Source organism: Colossoma macropomum, unplaced genomic scaffold (genome assembly GCF_904425465.1).
Source record: "Colossoma macropomum unplaced genomic scaffold, Colossoma_macropomum, whole genome shotgun sequence".
Classification (NCBI taxonomy): domain Eukaryota; kingdom Metazoa; phylum Chordata; class Actinopteri; order Characiformes; family Serrasalmidae; genus Colossoma; species Colossoma macropomum.
The window spans coordinates 18,976,399-18,996,727 of record NW_023494792.1 but is presented as its reverse complement, the minus strand read 5'-3'; the positions used below and the strand labels follow the sequence as shown (position 1 = coordinate 18,996,727).

Here is a 20,329-nt window from a genome sequence, read left to right as displayed (position 1 = left end):
AGTGCAAATGACACACATCCAGATATAATAATTTAATGTTCTTTTAATTTGATTGCAGCACAATGTTTAACCACACATAACAAAAACCGCAATATTTTTTAAATTTATTTTTATCAGGCTCAGTTTGCAACCTTACACAATTTGTTAAAATAATTTCTTTAAAAAATAAAAAATAAAAAAAAAATAAAACAGATACTACCAAAAAAGCATTTAAAAAAATAACTCAAATGCCACTTTGGATAACCATGACCAAACCCATTTTTAGATAAAAAAAAAAGCTTGACATAAATAAGTTAGTCTTAATTTTCTCAGTGTTTTTACAAAGTTATGTACACAGGTACACTTCAAAGTTTAAACAAATACACAGGCTGTGTGGATTGTTGAAATATTAATATTTACTTTTTTCTATAAATATACTTATGCATCAGAGTTAACCACAGAATCAAATGGGAGTGTAGGTGCAGATAGCTGAGAGGCTATTTTTCCTGATATTACACCAAATGGAGGGAAAAAAGGGAGCTGGAGTCAAACTGAGTGAAATGGAACAGAAAATCTAAAATAGGCAATCAGTAGAAAGTTTCACTCAAAATACAAATAACCCAGACACATATTAAAGAAAAATAATTTAATAATAAGCGAGGGACACTTGTGTCTCTCAGCAAGTGCCACGCCTGGTGTTAATACTGGTTGATGCTACGTGTTTTGACCTTGTGTACTGAACTGAACAACATCAGTCAGCTGTCCAAGTCAAAATCTGACATAAGTTACATAGAGTCATTTAGTTTTAAGTACAGACATTAGATAAGATCTGCATCATCTACAGAGTATAATGCATTTTTGCGATCTATCTGTGGTGTTGTTTCGAGATAGCAAACTGAAATGCTAGGATCAAAAGTGATCCTTAGGAGACAAGGCAACTTATGTACCACACATCACCCAAAAGGTGTTCGCACAGCTGTATGGGCACCTGTGGATACAACAATGGATTTCAACGAGAGGAGAACACAAGTCAGATGGGGCACACTGCCTTTAAAAATAGAGAGAAGTTACAAAACAGCATTTTGGAAATATTTTGAAACCTATACAACTGCAACTCTTCAAGTCAAATCAAATTCACACCTACTCAAAAAAAAATCCAACATAATGTGTATTATGTGCTACATATGAAAAGTAAATATATACACAGGTAGTAAGAAAAAAAAAAAAATGAGCAAAAAAGGAGATTAAACCTAATTGCACACTGCTACATAGACTGCTTTTGAGGCAGTTGCTTTTTTTAGTGCCAGAACTTTTGTGTTTTGTTTCAGTGCTTGTGCAGTCTCTCCACTCTTTGAGCTGATATGCTTTTGCTTTCCTATCATTCTTCTCTCCTTGAATTTTCAATTCACCAAGCACTGAAGCCGTCAGAAGGGAGAGAACGTCTTTAGCTCTGTAAGAGAGGAAGACACAAAAATCAATTGCATTATATGTTTATTTTATTATACTATACAATATAATACAATATACACACACATACATACAAACAAACACACACACACACACACACACACACACACATATAGGTACATATACATATATACATATATACACATATATATATATATATATATATATATATATATATATATATATATCATTATATATATATATATATATATAGTAGGAAGTAAGTAATAAGTGCACATATTCCACTGGGCGTAACTTATCAAAACAGTGACAGACGTCTGTCAGCCATGCGGTGGCAGACTGGACCTGTGACTTCAATAACAAAAAAGGCCTATAACTGCTGTAGGAGTATTCACACTGATAAGGTGATGAAACCACAGTGCCTTTTCCAAGTTTGCCACAACTATCCAATACTATTACCATCACTGCTTCAAAGATTGCATGATTATTTTACCACAGCCTGCCCTAATCTCTGCACCCTGAGTAGCACAACTGTGTAAATACTCAAACTGACAGACGGCTCCTCCACGTCAGCCCGAGTTTACAAGAACCTAGACACAGTAGACTACATCAGTTCACCAGCAGTGGAAATGAGCTGAAACACGGCCTTAACATCTTTACACCTACACAACTCATAACCTATGAATAAAAAGAGAACAAAACTAAGGGTTTAAGTGCTTCTGAGTAACATTATAGTACTGAGTGGGTTTTCACGTAATTTTAAACATCAACAAGGTTCTGTGTAACATATGAGAATGTGCTACATCACACCTTATTTTTTTATCTGTCTGATATTCTGTCCCACTCTAAACACTAGCTGGTTAAACCCCCCTCAGGAGGGAAGTGGTTTTCTGCTCTGCTGCTGCTGTCAGAGGGAAACTCCAGCTCTCAGTCCGAGCAGAGCTCGAACAGACGACGCTGGAGAGGAAACATGCTAACCCTTTAGCACACTTCTCACACAGCGCGCTCCCAACGGTCAGCGCACACACAGGGGCACAGCAGGCTGCTAGCATCTGACTCAGACCTGAGCGGTGACGCGGCTTTGGCTTCAAAATGAAGCTGATTTACACTTTAAATGCAACCACATGTAAAGCAACAACAGCAGCTAAACAAATAAACCAATAAAAATCAAATAACGAGCAGCAAATCGGCCCGTTGAACCGTTCCGAGTAGCTCCGTTCGAGCTGAAGTGAGGAGGATGCGGTGGTGTTTCTTACCTCCACACTGTTCACGTCTGCCGCCGCTGGGGGCTCGACTTCACGGGCGTGTGGTGGTCGAGCTGCTGGGCCAAAGCCGGAGGGCGACGAGAGACTTCATCCACACAGGTGTGCGACCGTTTACTCTGACACGAGGAGTCTGTTTCAGAAAGAAACGACAAGAGCACACGGTTAAGATAAAAGGAGTATTCCTCTGGAGAAAACACACAAACCTCTCCAACAAACGTAGCTCGGTTACGGCGGGTGTTCCTGTCTGACGTTATCATTTTTTACGTAAGTAAGCTAACGCACATTTTTCGCTATGTTGCAGAGCTAACGTACGCTAACGCCAAGTTAACTAGAGAAACGCTATTCGTCGTTTGTTTTTTTCCCCATTACGCTAAATGGAAAAAGTTTGAACTGAATCGAGGTGTACCGGCTCTCAAAGCTGACGTTACGAGTGAGACAACCAAACCACCGCCACAAACAAACAAACGAGGCTGGATCTGGATCTTCTCTCATTCGCAGTTTCCGTTCCACCTTAAACAGTGCAGCAGTTAACGTTAAGTTCTGTTGCGCAACTTAAGGTGGAAAGGAAAGGCGGCTTTAAATGTCAGGTAAAGCTGCTTCAAATAATGAAGTAAAGGCATTTCATTTCTTCGCCGGCTACAAGACCGGACTCAGCCTACCGAGGCACGCAGGTCTTTTCCGCTGGCCCTTGGCGGCGGCGGCGTGCTGCTGCTGCTGCTGCTGCTGCTGCTGCTGCTGCTCTCTCCGCTCCGTCTGGCTCTCACTCCGCTCGGCCAGGCGCTCGTGGTTTCCGTTTACATCCACACTCTTATTCCCGGTCGAGCTGTAGAAGCTCGGTAAGTCCGTGGTGTCCACGGCGGTCCACAGATACCGGCCGTGCGGCAGAGGCGTGTAGGTGGCGAAGTCGAAGTTCCACGTCTCGGTCGACGCCTCTTCCATCGCCCTCAAGTGTCCCTTTAACTCCCTCTTTAACTCTTCGTGGTCCACCGGCCCGAACAGGCTCCTGCAGGCGCTCGGCTTCGGCTGGTCGGACAGCCGCGCGTCCATCCTCTCCAGAGTCGGGCTCCCATTCGAAAGACGCACATTAGACATGGTGATTTTTCTGAAGTACGAAGGAAAACAAACAGCAACCGAACGACTCAAAAGAGGCACTCTCCTCCCGGCTCAACGCGCTCCACAACAACAACAGGCATCAAGAAAAACACGCACAGGCACAGGCACGCACACTGGCCGCAGACGCGTGCATGCCATGCAGGAGGGAGACTCAGAGCACCGCCGGAGCCGGAGAGCGAGGAGAAAAACAACAGGCACAGAGGAATTTCCTTCTACGGATCATCAAAACAAAGCGCAGTTGCGATGGCCACTCCTGTCAACTCCGCGTCGTAGTAAAAGGCAAGAAATAACAGGAGGCTTTTCGGTGCCCAATATGGCGATAGTGGGGAGGCTGAGTGGAGAGAAAAATGATTGACACAAAGAGCTATTTAAACGGAGGCGGCCACTGATTGGCTGGGCGCTCTCGGCCCCGCCCACTACGCTGCGCTCCCTCGGCGAAGCGCACCTCCCCCACCCTGAAGAGGCACAAAACAACACTCACAAACACGCACACACACACGGGGCTCTGCTAGGTAGTGCACCCGCACAAAACCACCCTTCAGGATCCTTTACAGCAGTTTCACGGCTTTATGGGAGTCGTGTAGCCTAATTTCTTTTCCCAACAACCAGAAGTGAACACTTGCAGTTCTTAAACAGGGGCAGTTCCCTTCTGAGGTAATCCACACTGTGCCAAGTCTATTTCACTAACACCGACCAATTCGTAGTAAAAGTTGTTAAAAACAGTACAGTACAAGCTTCCTGGAATTTTTATACACTTTCATTACTGCTTTTCGTGAACATAGGTGATTTTCAGCAACAGGGATTTTACATGGTGTAAGTTTCTCCACTGATTTCTGTTTAAGAGCCCATGTACACACAATGGACAGATAAAAGAAGGACAACAGTTTTCACATCAACCGTGAAAAAAACGTTTAATTTTTTTACTGTTATTGTTGCAACTTGCGATGTACAGTTCATTTACTATCAGGAAAAAACGAGATGGTGTAATTTGAGAGAGAGACAGTACAAAAATGCAACTAGTGTTTTTTCCTGGAAGTGAAGTTCACCAGTGAAATGACACTTCCAGGAATACTTCTACTGTGATTGGGACATGAATGTGCCTGAATGAAGCAAGCACAGCTGACAGTAACACAGCAACATAAAGACAGCATTTTTGCTTATGGTTTAGGTTTTGGTTTGACCATGTTTGGTGTTCAGCATATCCACAGGTCAGGTAAATGCTTTATAAGTTGCATAAACTCTGGCGCATAATTTCTCTTTCAGCCTTTTCCAACTTTCAGTTTTACAAGCCTGGAACACCATAATCATAATCATATTTACAATAAGAATGACCTGGACCCAGATTCCCTCACTGCAAGTATATGAATTGAAGTGTCTTATATAATGTTTAAATAAAGTAGGCCACTGAAGAGTTGCACTCATGTAAAAATTAAATTAGACACTCCAGTTTATTTGGCATCTATTGTAATATTTTTACAGAGGTGGAATGACTGATCTTACAATTGTTATGCAACATTCTTATGTGTAACTAATGTAACTTTGTTGTAACCAAAATGAGTTTCAGGGACAAGAAAGTAACCACAAAGAATTGCTTAAGAAAACTTTTTTTTTTTTTTTTAAATGAGTTCTAACAAGAAGACAACTAGTAAATGACTATAATGGACAGGGCTTAAAGGAAAAAAATATAGAGTGAAAAGGGAGTCTGAGTGCATCCAAAAAACAAAACAAAGAAGGCAAAATATGAAAAAGGCCTTTACTGACATCTGGTGTTATGATTCAGAATGGCACTTATTCTCAATCCATTGAAAAAAAGGTCAAAATATTTCTTAGTGCATAAACTAAGTATTACAACTCCTGAGAAAAGCACACAAACATGTGCCCAGACACACAGATGCACACATTCTTCTGTCTTCCTACAGCGCACACTCTTTATTCTTCCTTCTCAGGTTGACATGTATTACTGTGCAAGTGTAGTATCTTCTGTTCCTCGATACCCACTCAGGTCTTGGTGCAGCTTCTCCTGTCCATCTGCCAGTGACCCTACAAGCCCCAGAGTCACCAACGCTGTGGTTCCATACCAACTTATTTGCGTATGGTGCATTGGTATGGAGCGTCAGTGTATGTCCAGCACACTCCTCTTTTATCCATATTCTTGTGAAAAACAGGCAGATTCAGTCTGCAGTCTGCAGAGATATATCACATACTGAGCCACTTGAGGATATAAAAGTTCTTCTTGCCCACTCGGATCAGACTGAGCCCATTAGAGAGGATGTGCTGTCCGGGAATCAGAACCTGTTCTGGGTTGGACGCCCTCTGGTGGTTAAACCACACACCACCATCAGTTATCATCTGATACCTAAAAGACAGGGAAAGTCATTAAGCAAACATTCAGACCACGCTTCATTTTAAAGACCACTTCCAGTTATGTTTTCCTCCAGCTCAGCAAAGACGAATGGAAATCTATATTTATCTTCTTAAGCGCATGTCATGTTAGTCATGGCCACAGCTCTTCTTACTTGAATTATGAGAGACTGCGTCGAGAGTTCACATGAAATTCATATAATGAGAAAAAATATTTTCTTTTACAAGTATTGTAATTATGTTCTGGTATGTAGGTGCAGCATCATAGATCAGCTTCTTACGTCCTGCAATCTTAATCTTTAAACAGCGTTTTCAGGGGAATAAAAATGAGAATTTACAAGACAGTCTTGCATATTAGAAAGTTTCCAAAAAGAGGAGTAGTGGGTTTGCAGAAGGAGCAACTGATTTGCAATAAGCCAAGTAATTTTTACAGTGCTGTATTAATTACCCAGGGTTGAGTAATTTAAAAAAAGGCTGAGGAACATTTAAGCTGAGAGAATAAGGCAGTATAAACTTGGCATGTGATCTCTGTCTATCAACTACACAGAACAAAATTAGAAGGAAACTTAAATTGCTTTCAAAAAACTTTTCAGAAGGAGGGAAATCTGCCATAGTATGCAGGATGTAGAAACTCTTCAGACCTAAAGCACAGTGAAAATGCTCTGCTGTTTCATATCAAAGGTGGAACAAGCATTAACTAAAAGAAGCCGTGATCTTTGTATTCAGTCAAAACTCTTTACCAAAATAACCACACACAGAGAAAAGAGAAGCACAGCTGTTATTAAAAGTTGTGGAGGCCAACCAAATACAAAGATCTACAAACTTTATGCACACTTTACTGTAGTTTATGCAGGTTTGTTTTTATAAACTTGCCGTTGATAACTTTACTATAATTCTGCTTGGAATTATAAGGTTCTATCTGCGTTCTGAGCAGTTCTAAGATACTGAGCTTGAAAGAATTCCAAATAGCAAAACTGATATGTGGAATGTGTCTCTTTCATACATGAAAATGACAGACACCCTAAATTTATTCTAAATGTACAGTATCAAAATCCTATCACATTTGTACATGAGTTTTTTGGAACAGGCCAAATGCAGATAGAACGTTCTAATCCTAAGAACTCACTTTCTCCTTTTAATTATAAGGTTCTATCTTGCAAAACATAAAAAGAAGCAAAAAAAAAACAGAATTACTCATAATTTGGTTACTGTTGTAACTACAAGTATCAGAAAGTTACATTTAATGCTCTTTTGTTGTGGCCTTTATTTGTATTATGTATTTATGTTTTATGACATTTATTTCTTGTCTTCTGTATAAAGGCAGTACGAGGTTTTGTTTTATATCAGAATTATTGACTCTAATGCACCTAATGCACCAAAATGTCTTATTTTGGGAGAAAGAAGAAAAAGAAAAGATGGTTATGTTGTAATTATTCCCCATTAATTCAAACGTATAGTATTTAATTAACTTTAAGTCTCAATATTTATACAACTGAAGACAAAATGACTTTTTAAACAAATGTAAGACAGGAAGAGTTTCAGTAACATGTTTTCAAGTTTCATAAAGTTTAATAAACTTTTCCCACAGTCACTGAGCAGTGCGATGACATGACGAAGAAGCAGAACCTGACTGGTCCTCTTTTGTGTATTTGAAGTGCTGATTGGCTCACAGACAGAATCTTATAAAAACTAAGTCATGATGATAAAATGTCAGATAGAACCTTTTTAATTCCAAGGGGATGATGTCTCTGCATTAGGAGAAGTATTGCAGTTAGAGCTGCAGTGAATGTTTGATTTACGACTGTAAAAAGCAGAACATAGCAAGTGTCTTAAGAATTGTACAAACATGCTTTGTGTTCAATACCATTTCCACAGTGGCATGAACATGTAGTTCTAAAGCTCATAATTATCTGTTAACAGCGCTACAACAGTAAAAGAATGTTAATGTATATTCTTACAAATATTTTTGTAGTTACTACATGGTGTTCTGCTGCTAAAATGACAACTCATGGTACATGTCATTATTGTACATTAATTGTTTTGTGTGTGTGGTCCTCTCTTAAGGAAGTTAAGTTCAGTGGATTACAAACGAATTAATGAATAATACCCTCTGGGTCCTTCAGGGATGGCCTCAGCCCTCCGACAGGCGTCCAGTACTGTGGTGCCTGGCTCCAGAAAAAACTCCTGAAACGGAGCTTCTCTGAATAACTCCTTCAGTTCAGCATCATCCATCTGCTCCAAAGCCTCAATGCTACTGCTGTACAGAGCGCTGGTACATCTGCACAGACACACACGTTCATGTTACAATGCATAATTCATTGTCTGTTCTTATTTGTTCAACATTATGAAACAAATTTCCACCACATGGCTGGTGTTTTAAAAAAGAGACTTCCCACAGCTTAGAGGAGGTGTGTTCAGAGTGTGCCTTCCTAGTCTAAAGATGCTACCATGAAACACTGGGAGAGACTACGTACTGAGAATTTTGGCTACGTTCACACAGCAGGGAAAAGTGGCCCAAATCAGATTTTTTCACCAAATCCAATTTTTTTGACTGTTCACAGTATCTTTTAGATGTGATCTATATTCAACATCAGCCTGTACAGATCACGCTCCTAAACTGACCTGCATGCTCAAAAGAACAATGTTTTACGTTGCTTCACATGGCTCATCCAGAGGTAAACAATCACAACTGCCAACGAACGGCAATCGCTCCCAGAGGGCTCAGTTTCATCTTCGCCAGCGTCACAAGAGCAATCATTAATCTTCACTGACTAACAGCTGGGCTCTTCACCCAGAATGTGTTCAAGCTCACCGTAAAAAAAATCACGGTCACTTCTTTGGTTCATGTCCTTGGATTCTTTAAACTTTGCTTTCAGACTGTTCTTTGACACGGTGGCCTTGTTCTCCTGTGGCCGCATGTGGCCATTTCTTTTGACATTTGTTTGAACACAGAGGGTTTTTGGATAAGTCTCTTTTTATTTTTTTTTTTGCTTTGTACAGAGGTCTCAGCAGTGCGAAATTATGACAATTGTGTAGTTGGATTGACGTAAAAGTTGCATGAACTCCGATCCAACTTGCATTGCCGCACACCGGATACATATCGGATTTCAGTACCACATATGAAAGTGTCTCAAACTGGAACTGAAAATGTCAGATTCAGTGTGTTTTTTCTTGTTCGCTGTGACACACAGATAACACATCTGTGTCACATATGGAAAAAAGGATCAGACACTAGAGGGAACTAAAGAGAGAATCCAAAGTGAATGGGAGACTATATCCCTTTTGTGAAAAACTATGAATGGTAAATGTGTAATCATTTTTACAGACAAATTCACTAATTTTCTCAACATGGTACAGCATACAATGATTTAACACTGCTGACTCTTTTCAGCCTAGGTGACAGGACTTAGCACTAAGCTATTTTAGTTTAGATGAACAAAAGTACAAAACCTTCAAAAACTCAAATCAACTTTTACTCGTTACTTTCTGCATCCTGACCCCAATGAATAATACAATGCAATATGTCATGAAAACAGCTCTGGCTGCATGCTGGAATATTTGACGAGAGTACTACAATACCCAGATATATTTGGCGTACTGGATAATTCACGTTGGTCACATACTGCATACTACTTACACATTTTGTGCACGCAACCAGTACGTAGTAGGCTATTTTAAACAAAACCATGATGACAGTGAGTGCAAATTGCTTTTCTCAGTGATAAGCCTTCAAACAAATCAGCAGCCATAACCATAATGATAGCGTCCAACTACCCAAAACCTTTCTCCAAAATAAAGGATGTTTTTGCTTGAATGACTGGAAGCATTTTTCAGCCATTTAGTTCCATTCTCCCCCATTCATTGAGAACCATCTCATGCACGCCCTCTAGCATTTGGCAGTCATGTTTTTAGAATACAAGGAAGAACAGGAAGTGAGGAGGCTCCCTTTAAACCATGTGTGTCAGGCTCCAGTCCTTGCAGGCCAAAACACTGCAGACTTTAGAACACTGCCTCATTAAACACACCTGATTCAGCTCATCAGCCAATTAGCAAAGCCTTCATGAACTGAATTCAGAATGTTAGATGAGGGTAAATACTAATCTCTAAAGCACTTTGACCTGGAAGGTCCCCAGTTTGACACGCCTGCTCTAAACCATATACTGTACTCTGCTATATACTGTACACACTGATATTAAAGATTGCTCTCACCTTTTGGCACTTTCAAGACCCTCTTTCCCATGCACGAGTTTGGTGACCTCAGCAGCCAGTCGCTTGTGGGCCGTTCTCTTGCCTGGGTCCTGCCTCTGCTGCTCCATTACCTTCTCCACCTCAGCCAGTGGCAGAAAGGTGAACAGCTTCAGGTAGCTGCAAAACAAACCTGGTAGCTTAGTGCCATAAATACACTTCAGACCAAACGTGAATTAATAACTTCACATATCACCGTTTAAAACAAACGATATTGAGGGTAATATTAAGACTTAATTTATCTTTCTATTTTAACGTCAATAATATGAGAAGACTCTTGGTGGTCCAAATGCCTCTCTTTTTTGCATTAATCAAGTCGAATATGCAAATGACAAAATTTTTCTAATGCTGTGACAAGCCACGTCACAGCCATAAGTGTGTAGTATTCATCCACCAAGTAAACCTTTATGGGCTGACTTCTTGACATGGATGTAGGCTGGTCTCGAGCTAAACTGTAATACCAGTGGTGAGTCACCAGCGGAAATCCTTATTAGTCTAGCTGCAGGATTAATCCTGGTCTGGGAAACCGGCCCTAAAATACCTCGTCTTTGTCTACACTCTTTGGTCAAAAAGAAAAACCAATGACGTACTAAGGTGATCATGCTGTTCACCTTACACAAGCTTTACATAAAAGCTGTCTTGCACAAACTTAGCATATGTTTAACTGTGGTATTCTTAAAACATCTTATTCAGTCAAAGCTGTGTAAACACACTCACCCACCTTTCCACTGTAGCATCTGGCAGCCTGAGGAAGTACTGGTATAGCTCAAAGGGAGATGTTTTATCCCTGTTCAGCCACACTGCATTGCCCGCAGTCTTCCCCAGCTTATCTCCCATTGAAGTGGTGACCAGTGGGACGGTCAGTCCGTACACCTCTTCTCCTGTCATTCTATGGGGGAGAAAGAATCAGGGATAATAAGAAAACCTGCTTTCATCACATCTCATCTTACAAAAGGAGGTACAGCTCAAACTGGAGATCTCTCATACTAATATAGAGAAAGGGGAAGGGAGAAAACATGGGAGAGAAATTGGGAGAAAGTAAGAAAGAAGAAATCGGAATGGGAAAGAAATGGGGGCAGAGATGGACCACAAAATAAAGAAAGAAATAAATAAATAAAGAGGGGTAAAAATGAGGGTGAACACAAAAAAGAACAACAGAAAAAAACGAGAAAGATGACTAGAGAGAAACAGAGAGAAAGCAGAGAAAGGGGGGAAAATGAGGGATAGCAAAAATGTGAAAGAGAGAGAGATAAAGAGGTCAGAGAGAGAAAGAGACAGACAGAGAGAGAGAGAGACAGACAGACAGACAGACAGACAGACAGAGAGAGAGACAGACAGACAGACAGAGAGACGGAGAGAGAGGGGTTAACGAGTGAGTGAATGAAGTCTCTCCTGATGTGGGTTACTCAGCAGTTTACTTGTGAATGAAGTCGTGTCCGGTCATGAGGTTTCCGAGCTGGTCGCTTCCTCCTAGCTGGACCCTGCAGCCGTGCCGCTGGTGCAGGTGGTAGAAGTCGTAGGCCTGGAAGAGCTGGTAGCTGAACTCGCTCAGACTCATGCCCTCCGCGCTCCTCAGCCTGGCCTGCACGCTGTGTCTGCTCAGCAGGGTGCCCATGCGGAAGTGTCGGCCCATCTCGCTCAAGAAGTCCACCACCCTCCAGTCCCGGTACCAGCCCGCGTTATTCAGCACGGCCGCGGTGCCCAGGCGCGCGGGCTCTGCGCAGAACAGCAGCTCGTGGTGGGTGAAGATCCGCCACAGGCTCTCCGTGATGCTCCTGCCGTTCGCCTCGGCGGTGTCGGCGGTGAGCCGCTCCCGCTCCTTCATCTTACCGCTCGGGTCGCCGATCTGCGCCGTGGCTCCGCCGATCACAGCCAGCACGTTGTGTCCGGCGCTGCGGAAGTGCAGCAGGCCGATGAGGGCCAGCAGGTTCCCCGCGTGCAGGCTGTCCGCTGTGGGGTCAAAGCCGCAGTAGACGGTCTGGGGGCCGGACTCCAGCAGCCGGGGCAGCTCGTGCTGAGCAGCGCCCTCCGGAAAGCACTCCTTCAGCACACCGCGTCGGTGCAGCGACGAGAGGAGAGAGCCCGCGGCGGCCGGAGGAGAGTGGAGCGGAGCTCGGACAGACACGGACAGCGGCGCGTTTCTCACAGTGAAGCTCCATCTGACCCGCCGGCCTCTGCACACACTCCGCACACAGGACGCCGCCATGTCAGGAGGAGGCGGGCTGAGGACGGGAGAGCTCACTGCTGCCCCCTAGTGACACTGAAGATCACCGCGAGTCATACGAGGCCTTCAGCAGAATGAATCAACTGATCCGATACAGTGATTTTCATTCAACATTCGCCACACTGTGTTGCACTGAATCTAGTTTAGAGGGGCCAATTTTATATATTGTTATCGTGATACATTTTGTCATATTTTCCAGCCCTACTTCTAATAATAATTATAACTATATATTGTCGTATTGTCCAGCCCTAGTCTGTGCTGAGGTCAGAACCATTGATACGTTGTGTAGAATATAAATATAAGAATATAAGAAGCATGAAATAATCGTAAGAGTCGCCTGTGATAATTAACAATATTTAACCGTAGGACCTTCGTCAGTTAAACAGAGTAATGAGACACATGGTCAGCGCTGTTGTATCTAGAGGTCATTCTGATTGGAGAGAGCTGACTCCAGTACGTGATGACGGAGGGAACGTGCGTTTCAAAGTGTTCTGGAACCTCTGGGTCGAGCACGAGGGTTGGTCACCCAACATGATCATGCTGGCTGACCAGAAAACCAGCATCCAAAACTGGCAGGGAACACAGTGATTATCGAACAAGACACCGAGTGCTGGTTAGTTCGATTTTGGACGTTTTTTAATGTGGGTTATCCAGTGGTTGTGTAGTCACGAACTGTAGCTTGTGTGTGTTCAGTCTGTTGTGACCTTTAACCCCTTCACTGATGCTGCTTTGCTTCTCGCGCTATTCGGCGCTTCTGAAACACTCAGAGAATCAGTGAACGAATCGGACGTAATGAATCATTGCGTTGAATGAATCATTTCTGAATGAACCAATGACTGGAAGGAACTGGTTTTACCGCCCCCTGCTGAGGATCTGTGGAATTTAACGATTGATGTTCTCCGCGCTGTTTCTCAGCTCCAGTTCTGGTGGCCCATCAGCACTACAGAGTTTTCCCCGCTCTGACGCGCCTGATTCAGCTCGTGCAAGGATTTAATAACATATTGTGTCTCAGTTATCATTAAAACACGAAGACGGTGCAGGACAGGTGGACTGACGGCGCTGAGTAGGAAAACAATCAAATGGTAACTCCTAATTATATCCAGCAGGGGGCAGCAATGTGCGAGATACAGGATTAACAAACCTATCAAACTGTTTATTTAGAGCCGGGTTCAAAATAACTACGGTGGGTGCTCGTTTTTCTTGAAATTCCTCTGATTTCTCTCAGAGTAACCCTTCCTTATCTCTCCTCAAATATTACTTTACCTTTTGTGGTTGACTTTTAATGAAACTATTAAAAACACAATGGAATTACCAAATAAAATCTTATCTAACATGATTAACTGGCAACCAGAATCCAGACTTTGTTGTTTAAGACATATCAAATATCTTACTTTAACACCCTGAAACACTGTATAAAACTTAAAGCCAGAAAGTCCCTATGTAAGGAATACTGCCTATGGAATAATGCAGTTGTAGTATTTTTTTAAAAAACTGAATCTCCTGTATTTGTGGTTTAAAATACATTAAAATAAAGGACTGAATTTGGAAAAGCTGTGTTAATGTTAATACTTACTGTTGACGAGGGAGTCAGTTCCTTAAGGAGCAGTTGTGCAGTGGTCCCTCTATTATATTTCTGCCTACTCCACGTTTGTAAAACTATGGCATGTAGGAGGTGAGGCTGGAGTAAAATGGAGCATTGCTCTAGTGTAGCTACTGCTGCATGTTAACCAGCAGGTGGTGCCATATTCCCTCTATAGTTGGAAGCTGGGATACACTAGCTTGGAGGCACATCACATCCATGGCTACACGGTACCCAAATGTATCCAGAGAGTCTGTCTGATTAGTGAATTCAGCTACTTTAAGGTTCACCCATTGCTAACACAGACATTCAGTTGAGCACTTCATACTCTCCGTAGAAAAGTGTACATCTGTACATCTCCTGAACCCTGACACGAAGTTAGAGCAGACAGACAAGGTGCTTGTGATGTATAATAAGACAAAACTGCATCCCATAGGCAAATGCAAAGTCAAGGTGAGAAACCCCAGAAACCAAAAACTGTACAGATTAGAGTTTCAGGTGGTGGACCAGCAGAGTGGGATTCCCCTGTTAGGCAGAAAAGCAAGTGAAGCAATGAAACTGATCAGAGTACAGTATGAGAACATACTTGCTATAGATAGCATTGTGAAAAAAGTGGAGAGTGAGGGAGGACAGTGGACACTGGATGATATAATGACGGAATTCAGGGATGTGTTCACAGGAGATGGCTGTCTGGAAGGCGAATATGCCATTGAGATTGACAAGTCAGTGGAACCAGTCAAGCTCCCAAAATGTGGAGTACCATTGGCTATGATGAAAGCCCTAAAAGAAGAAATTGCAGACCTGGAGCAGCGACAGATTATAGCACCTGTTGAATGCAGTACAGACTGGATCAGTAGTATGGTGGCACTGCAAAAACCATCAGGTAAATTGAGAATATGCATCGATCCAAAGCCTTTGAATAGAGCTCTCAAACGCAGCCATTTTCCTCTTCCTACCATTGATGACATTTTACCAGACTTGTCAAATACAAAAGTGTTCACAGTCTGTGATGTCAAGCAAGGGTTTTGGCACGTGAAATTGGAAGACAAATCAAGCTATCTTACAACATTCTCCACACCATTTGGCAGATTTAGATGGCTGAGAATGCCCATGAGTATCAGCCCTGCACCAGAGGTCTTCCAGAGGAAGTTAATGCAGACACTGGAGGGCCTGCCAGGCATTTATATCATTGCTGATGATGTTCTCATTACAGGAGAAGGGGAAACTATGGAAAGTGCAGCCAAGGACCATGATGAGGCACTGAGACACTTTTTAGAGAGATGTCGTGAAAGGAATATCAAACTCAATGCTGACGAGTTCAACCTGAGAAAAGAGGAAGTTTCATACATTGGACATTTGCTGACGTCAGAGGGATTGAAAATTGACCCAGAAAAGGTGCGAGCAGTCACAGAAATGCCAAGGCTGACAGATGTAAAAGGAGTACAACATCTTGTAGGAATGGTGAACTCTCTGTTCAAGTTTTATGCTCACCTATCTGATGATTGTGAAGTCTTGAGACAACTCACTCACAAAGATAGCATGTGGGACTGGACTCCAATGCATGAGGAAACTTTCGTAAGGCTGAAAACTAATATTGCCAAGACACCAGTTTTGAAGTATTACAGCCCTAAAGAGGAGCTAACACTGCAATGTGACGCATCAGAAACAGGATTAGGAGCTGCTCTTACACAAAATGGAAAGCCTGTAGCTTTCACAAGTAGAGCGCTTATGGCAACTGAAAGAGGCTATGCCCAAATAGAGAAAGAGTGTCTTGCAATTGTCTTTGGAATGGAAAAGTTTCATCAATACACCTATGGTCATCAAGTGACAGTTCAGAGTGATCATAAACCACTAGAAAACATTCTCAAAAAGCCGATACTGAGCGCCCCAAAAAGACTTAAAAGAATGTTACTTAGATTACAGAAGTACAGTATTCATGTGATCTATGTGCCAGGCCAAGATATGCTGCTTGCTGATACTTTAAGTAGAGCGTACTTACCTGAGAGTACCACTGACTCAGTTGAAGCAGAGATTGAAACTGTAAATATGGCACAGTATTTGTATCTCAACAGAGAGACTGAAAGTGATACGTTTTGCAACAGAGACTGATGCAAATCTGCAGAAACTGATCCAGACAATTCAAACAGGATGGCCAGCGAACAAAAGGAATGCACCTGCTGAAGTAGCACACTACTACACCTTTCAAAAAGAACTGACCTACCAGGATGAGATAGTCTTTAGAGGAGAGCGAGCAGTCATGCAATCAGGGAAGACATTATGCATAGAATACACTCCTCATACCTGGGAGTAGAAGGATGTCTCAGACGTGCAAGAGAGTGTGTATACTGGCCAGGGATGAGCGAACAAATCAAAACCTATGTAGCCAAGTGTGACACATGTAGGTTAATGGATATCCTTCAGCAAAAAGAAACATTACATCCACATGATGTTCAGGACAGGCCATGGGCTAAAGTAGGTACGGACCTATTTGTCTTTGAGAACAAAGATTATCTGGTAACAGTGGACTATTACTCCAATTTTTGGGAAGTGGATTACTTACCTGATACTACGCCCAGCTCAGTAATTAGGAAGCTAAAAGCTCACTTCTCTAGACATGGGATTCTGGATGTCGTATGTTCGGACAACGGACCCCAGTATATCTCTCAGGAATTCCAGCAGTTCAGCCAGAGGTGGGAGTTTGAGCACAGAACATCATCACCTGGTTACCCCCAAAGCAACGGAAAAGCAGAGTCTGCTGTTAAAATGGCTAAGAAGATAATGAAGAAAGCAAATGCCTCAGGTCGAGACCCCTACCTGGCTACACTGGACCACCGGAATACACCAAGCCAAGGTCTAAACGCAAGTCCAGCTCAAAGACTTTTTAGTAGGAGAACAAGGACTCTTCTACCAATCACTGACAGTCCTCTGAAGCCAGAGATACAACAGACCACACAAGGACTGAGAGACAACCAGCTAAGGCAGGCTAAATACTACAACCAAACAGCAAAGGATCTGTGTGCTCTGAAACAGGGAGAGAGAGTAAGAGTCCAGCCTTTTGAGCCATAGACAGTCTGGAGACCAGCAACAGTGATCAAACCAGTTGATCACCGATCCTATGAGATCAAATTGGAAAACGGCAGTTTTGTGGAGAAACCGACGTCGCCTACGAAAGGAAAACATAACACCAACACCAGTGACTGTTCCAAGACAGACACACACAGATGGCCAACAAACAGTTGTTACTAGGTTTGGACGTACAGTAGTCAGGCCTCGTTATCTCAGAGACTACACAAAGTAGAGACTGAACAGAAAAAAAAAGGGTAATTGCAGAGGGCGGGTTGAACAGAGACTGTTTTATTAAGTAATTAACATGCAATTCTTAAACAGAGTTTAGAATTGTCTTCTTTCTCTTAAGTTAGTTTGGATGTTTCTATTGGAGAAGGGTAGAAGTTAAGAAACTTTGTTATACAAAGCAACCAAGGTTTACATGAAGTTCTTATGTTTAAGATGCAGTATTAAGTTATGTATGATGTTATTTTTGTAGCAGATTCTGGAAGGACGTTAATTAGCTGTGTAAAGGAACCTACTGAAAACAAAAACAAAAAGGGATGTAACAATATCATTGTTAATGAACTGAGGTTTATGTTTCTGTACGGACCTATTAGAGTGTGACACACATTCACAATGAGTGCGGACTTGTAGAGAAGTAGTTAGAGACACACACGAGTATTCCAGTATGTTTTAATTCTTCCAAATAAAACTAAAGTAAGCAAAAGTAAGGCTTTAATCGTCCATTCTGTTAATTGTGAACATGCAAGAGAACAGAATGAAACATCTTCCCTTTGATGGTGGGAGGAGACGTGATATTGATTATTTTATTGTTTCATATTATTTTCTCCCACCTGCTGGTGCACAGTGATGTAAACAAAATTAAGACGATTAAGAGTATTAGAGAACCTTGCTGTGACTTGAGCTTTGGTACTCAGACTTCACCACCACCTGCTTTATCTGACTTTCATGACATAAAGTCATGGATGAGAATGAACATTTTAAAACAATGTAAGCAAAACTGAGTTGCTTTTGAATGTCTCAAAGGCACTGATATCTAGTTCATTTGTCCTTGGCATCAATACCAGTGGGAGTTCTGGTAACACCTTCTCCCCACGTTCGCAGTCTCAGAGTTATCTTTGACCCCACACTCTCTTTTGACATTCACATCAATTCTGTTGTTAAGACAGCGTTTTTCCATCTTCGTAATGTTGCTCGTCTCCAACCATTTCTCAGCCAAGCCGATGTAGAAACACTTGTGCATGCATTAGTGACGTCAAGGCTAGACTACTGCAATGTTCTTCTGTCTGGCCTCCCTGTCAAAGCCCTCACTAGGTTACAGTGTGTTCAAAACGCAGCTGCTAGGATCATCACCTTTTCAAAAAAGAATAATCATATCACCCCGGTCCTTCAAAGTCTTCACTGGTTACCCCTTACATTCTGTGTTCAGTACAAGGTTCTTCTTATTACATATAAAGCTCTGCACGGCCTGGCTCCTCAATAATTGGCTGAGCTGCTTCATCTATACATTCCATCCCGTAATTTAAGATGGCAAAATTTAGGCCTTCTTCATGTTCCAAGGTTTAAATTGACTTCTATGGGTGGTCAATTATTCAGTGCAGTAGCTCTCAAATTTTGGAACACTCTCTCCCAGTCTATTTGGGATAACACTTCTCTTTCTTCATTTAAATCTCTACTGAAGACTTTACTTGTTTTCACTGTGTTATCGATGTTCTGTTTATACTTAAATGTTTACCTGTATTGTGCCTTTGCTGTTAATTGTTCAATTGTTTAAAGTGTCCTTGAGCACAGGAAAGGTGCTATATAAATAAAAGTGATGATGGTACTTTCAAGAAGACTACAATATAAATTTTTACATGATACAGTATTGTTAAAATTCATCGTAGGTCAAACATGCAGTCTAATTCCAAAGCAAAGTGTAACTTTCAAGTATTCAACTTTTAACCAGACTCATATTTACTATTCCCTATTTCTTAGTCAAACAGATAAAAAGGACAATTTTCTTTCAGTTCTTGCCACTGGGGGTAGGATGAGCAGACAGTGTTTGGAGTACTAAAACATGTACGCAACTATAGCATTCTATCAAAAGTGTTTCATCTTTTAACATCCACGTATTAATGTCTTTGTCATAAGGATAATGTTCAAGTTCAGAAGCAGGCAAATTTCTTAGCTTAACTTTACATGATCAGTAAAATCATAAATTTCCCCCACACACCCTACTACATTTATACATTTATACACAGAACAGCAAGCATCACACCCAGGTTAAATACATACCCCATACTCCATATATACCCAGGACTATATACTCAGTAGACTCAATATATACCCAGGACTATATACTCAGTAGACTTAATATATATCCAGGACTTTATACCCAGTAGACTTAGTATATATCCAGGACTATATACTCTGTAGAATTAGTATATACCCAGGTCTATATACTCAGTACACTCAGTATACACCCAGGACTATATATTCAGTCCAATTAAGTCTGAATAGGAACAAAATGTCTTGGTCATAGCTCTCTGGTGTAAAACTAAACCAGAATCAAGGTTGAATCAAGACTAATAGGACACAAGACAGAGCCTTTTGGAGTAATAAGATCAGTTTTTGTTATTCTGTTCCTGGTTAAATACCTGTATGTATCTCCTCAATGCTGAAGAACAGACAGAAGATGGGCATCACAAAAATCTCTCCATGACCATCCAGTATGTTAGTTGGTTAACCATTCCACTGTTTTAAATGAATGGATCTCATTTATTTTACATTATTTGACATATTAGCTTAGCTTTAGTATAAAAATATTACACTATTCAAAAATTGCATGTGGTGCACACACTGTCTCTAGCGTCTCAAGGTTTCAACAATATTCAAACCACTTTGAATCATCTCTTAAAAGACATCTTCTCTTTTAAGAGAGAAGATGTCACTAAAACCCTGACTATGTACAAATATACAGAATAGTTCCAACATACAGGCTACATACCAACAGTGTTATATCAAAACCTCATAACTCCAGGTAAATAGTTTTTATTAATTTTCTTTACACCATTTAAAAATACC

At 41.5% G+C, this 20,329-nt stretch overlaps 2 protein-coding genes across 2 annotated transcripts; both read right to left on the bottom strand.

The window, feature by feature from the left end:
* Positions 1-25: 25 nt before the first annotated feature.
* cdkn1bb (cyclin-dependent kinase inhibitor 1Bb) lies at positions 26-4,116 on the bottom strand. The gene is made up of 3 exons (XM_036576390.1): positions 3,332-4,116; positions 2,664-2,802; positions 26-1,429 (listed from the first exon to the last, which is right to left on the bottom strand). The coding sequence occupies exons 1-2, from the start codon at positions 3,762-3,764 to the stop codon at positions 2,675-2,677; spliced, it is 561 nt and encodes a 186-aa protein (XP_036432283.1). The 5' UTR covers positions 3,765-4,116; the 3' UTR covers positions 26-1,429; positions 2,664-2,674.
* Positions 4,117-5,524: 1,408 nt separating this feature from the next.
* yars2 (tyrosyl-tRNA synthetase 2, mitochondrial) lies at positions 5,525-12,767 on the bottom strand. The gene is made up of 5 exons (XM_036576388.1): positions 11,810-12,767; positions 11,113-11,280; positions 10,356-10,511; positions 8,254-8,424; positions 5,525-6,141 (listed from the first exon to the last, which is right to left on the bottom strand). The coding sequence occupies exons 1-5, from the start codon at positions 12,595-12,597 to the stop codon at positions 5,982-5,984; spliced, it is 1,443 nt and encodes a 480-aa protein (XP_036432281.1). The 5' UTR covers positions 12,598-12,767; the 3' UTR covers positions 5,525-5,981.
* Between the last annotated feature and the right edge of the window lie 7,562 nt (positions 12,768-20,329).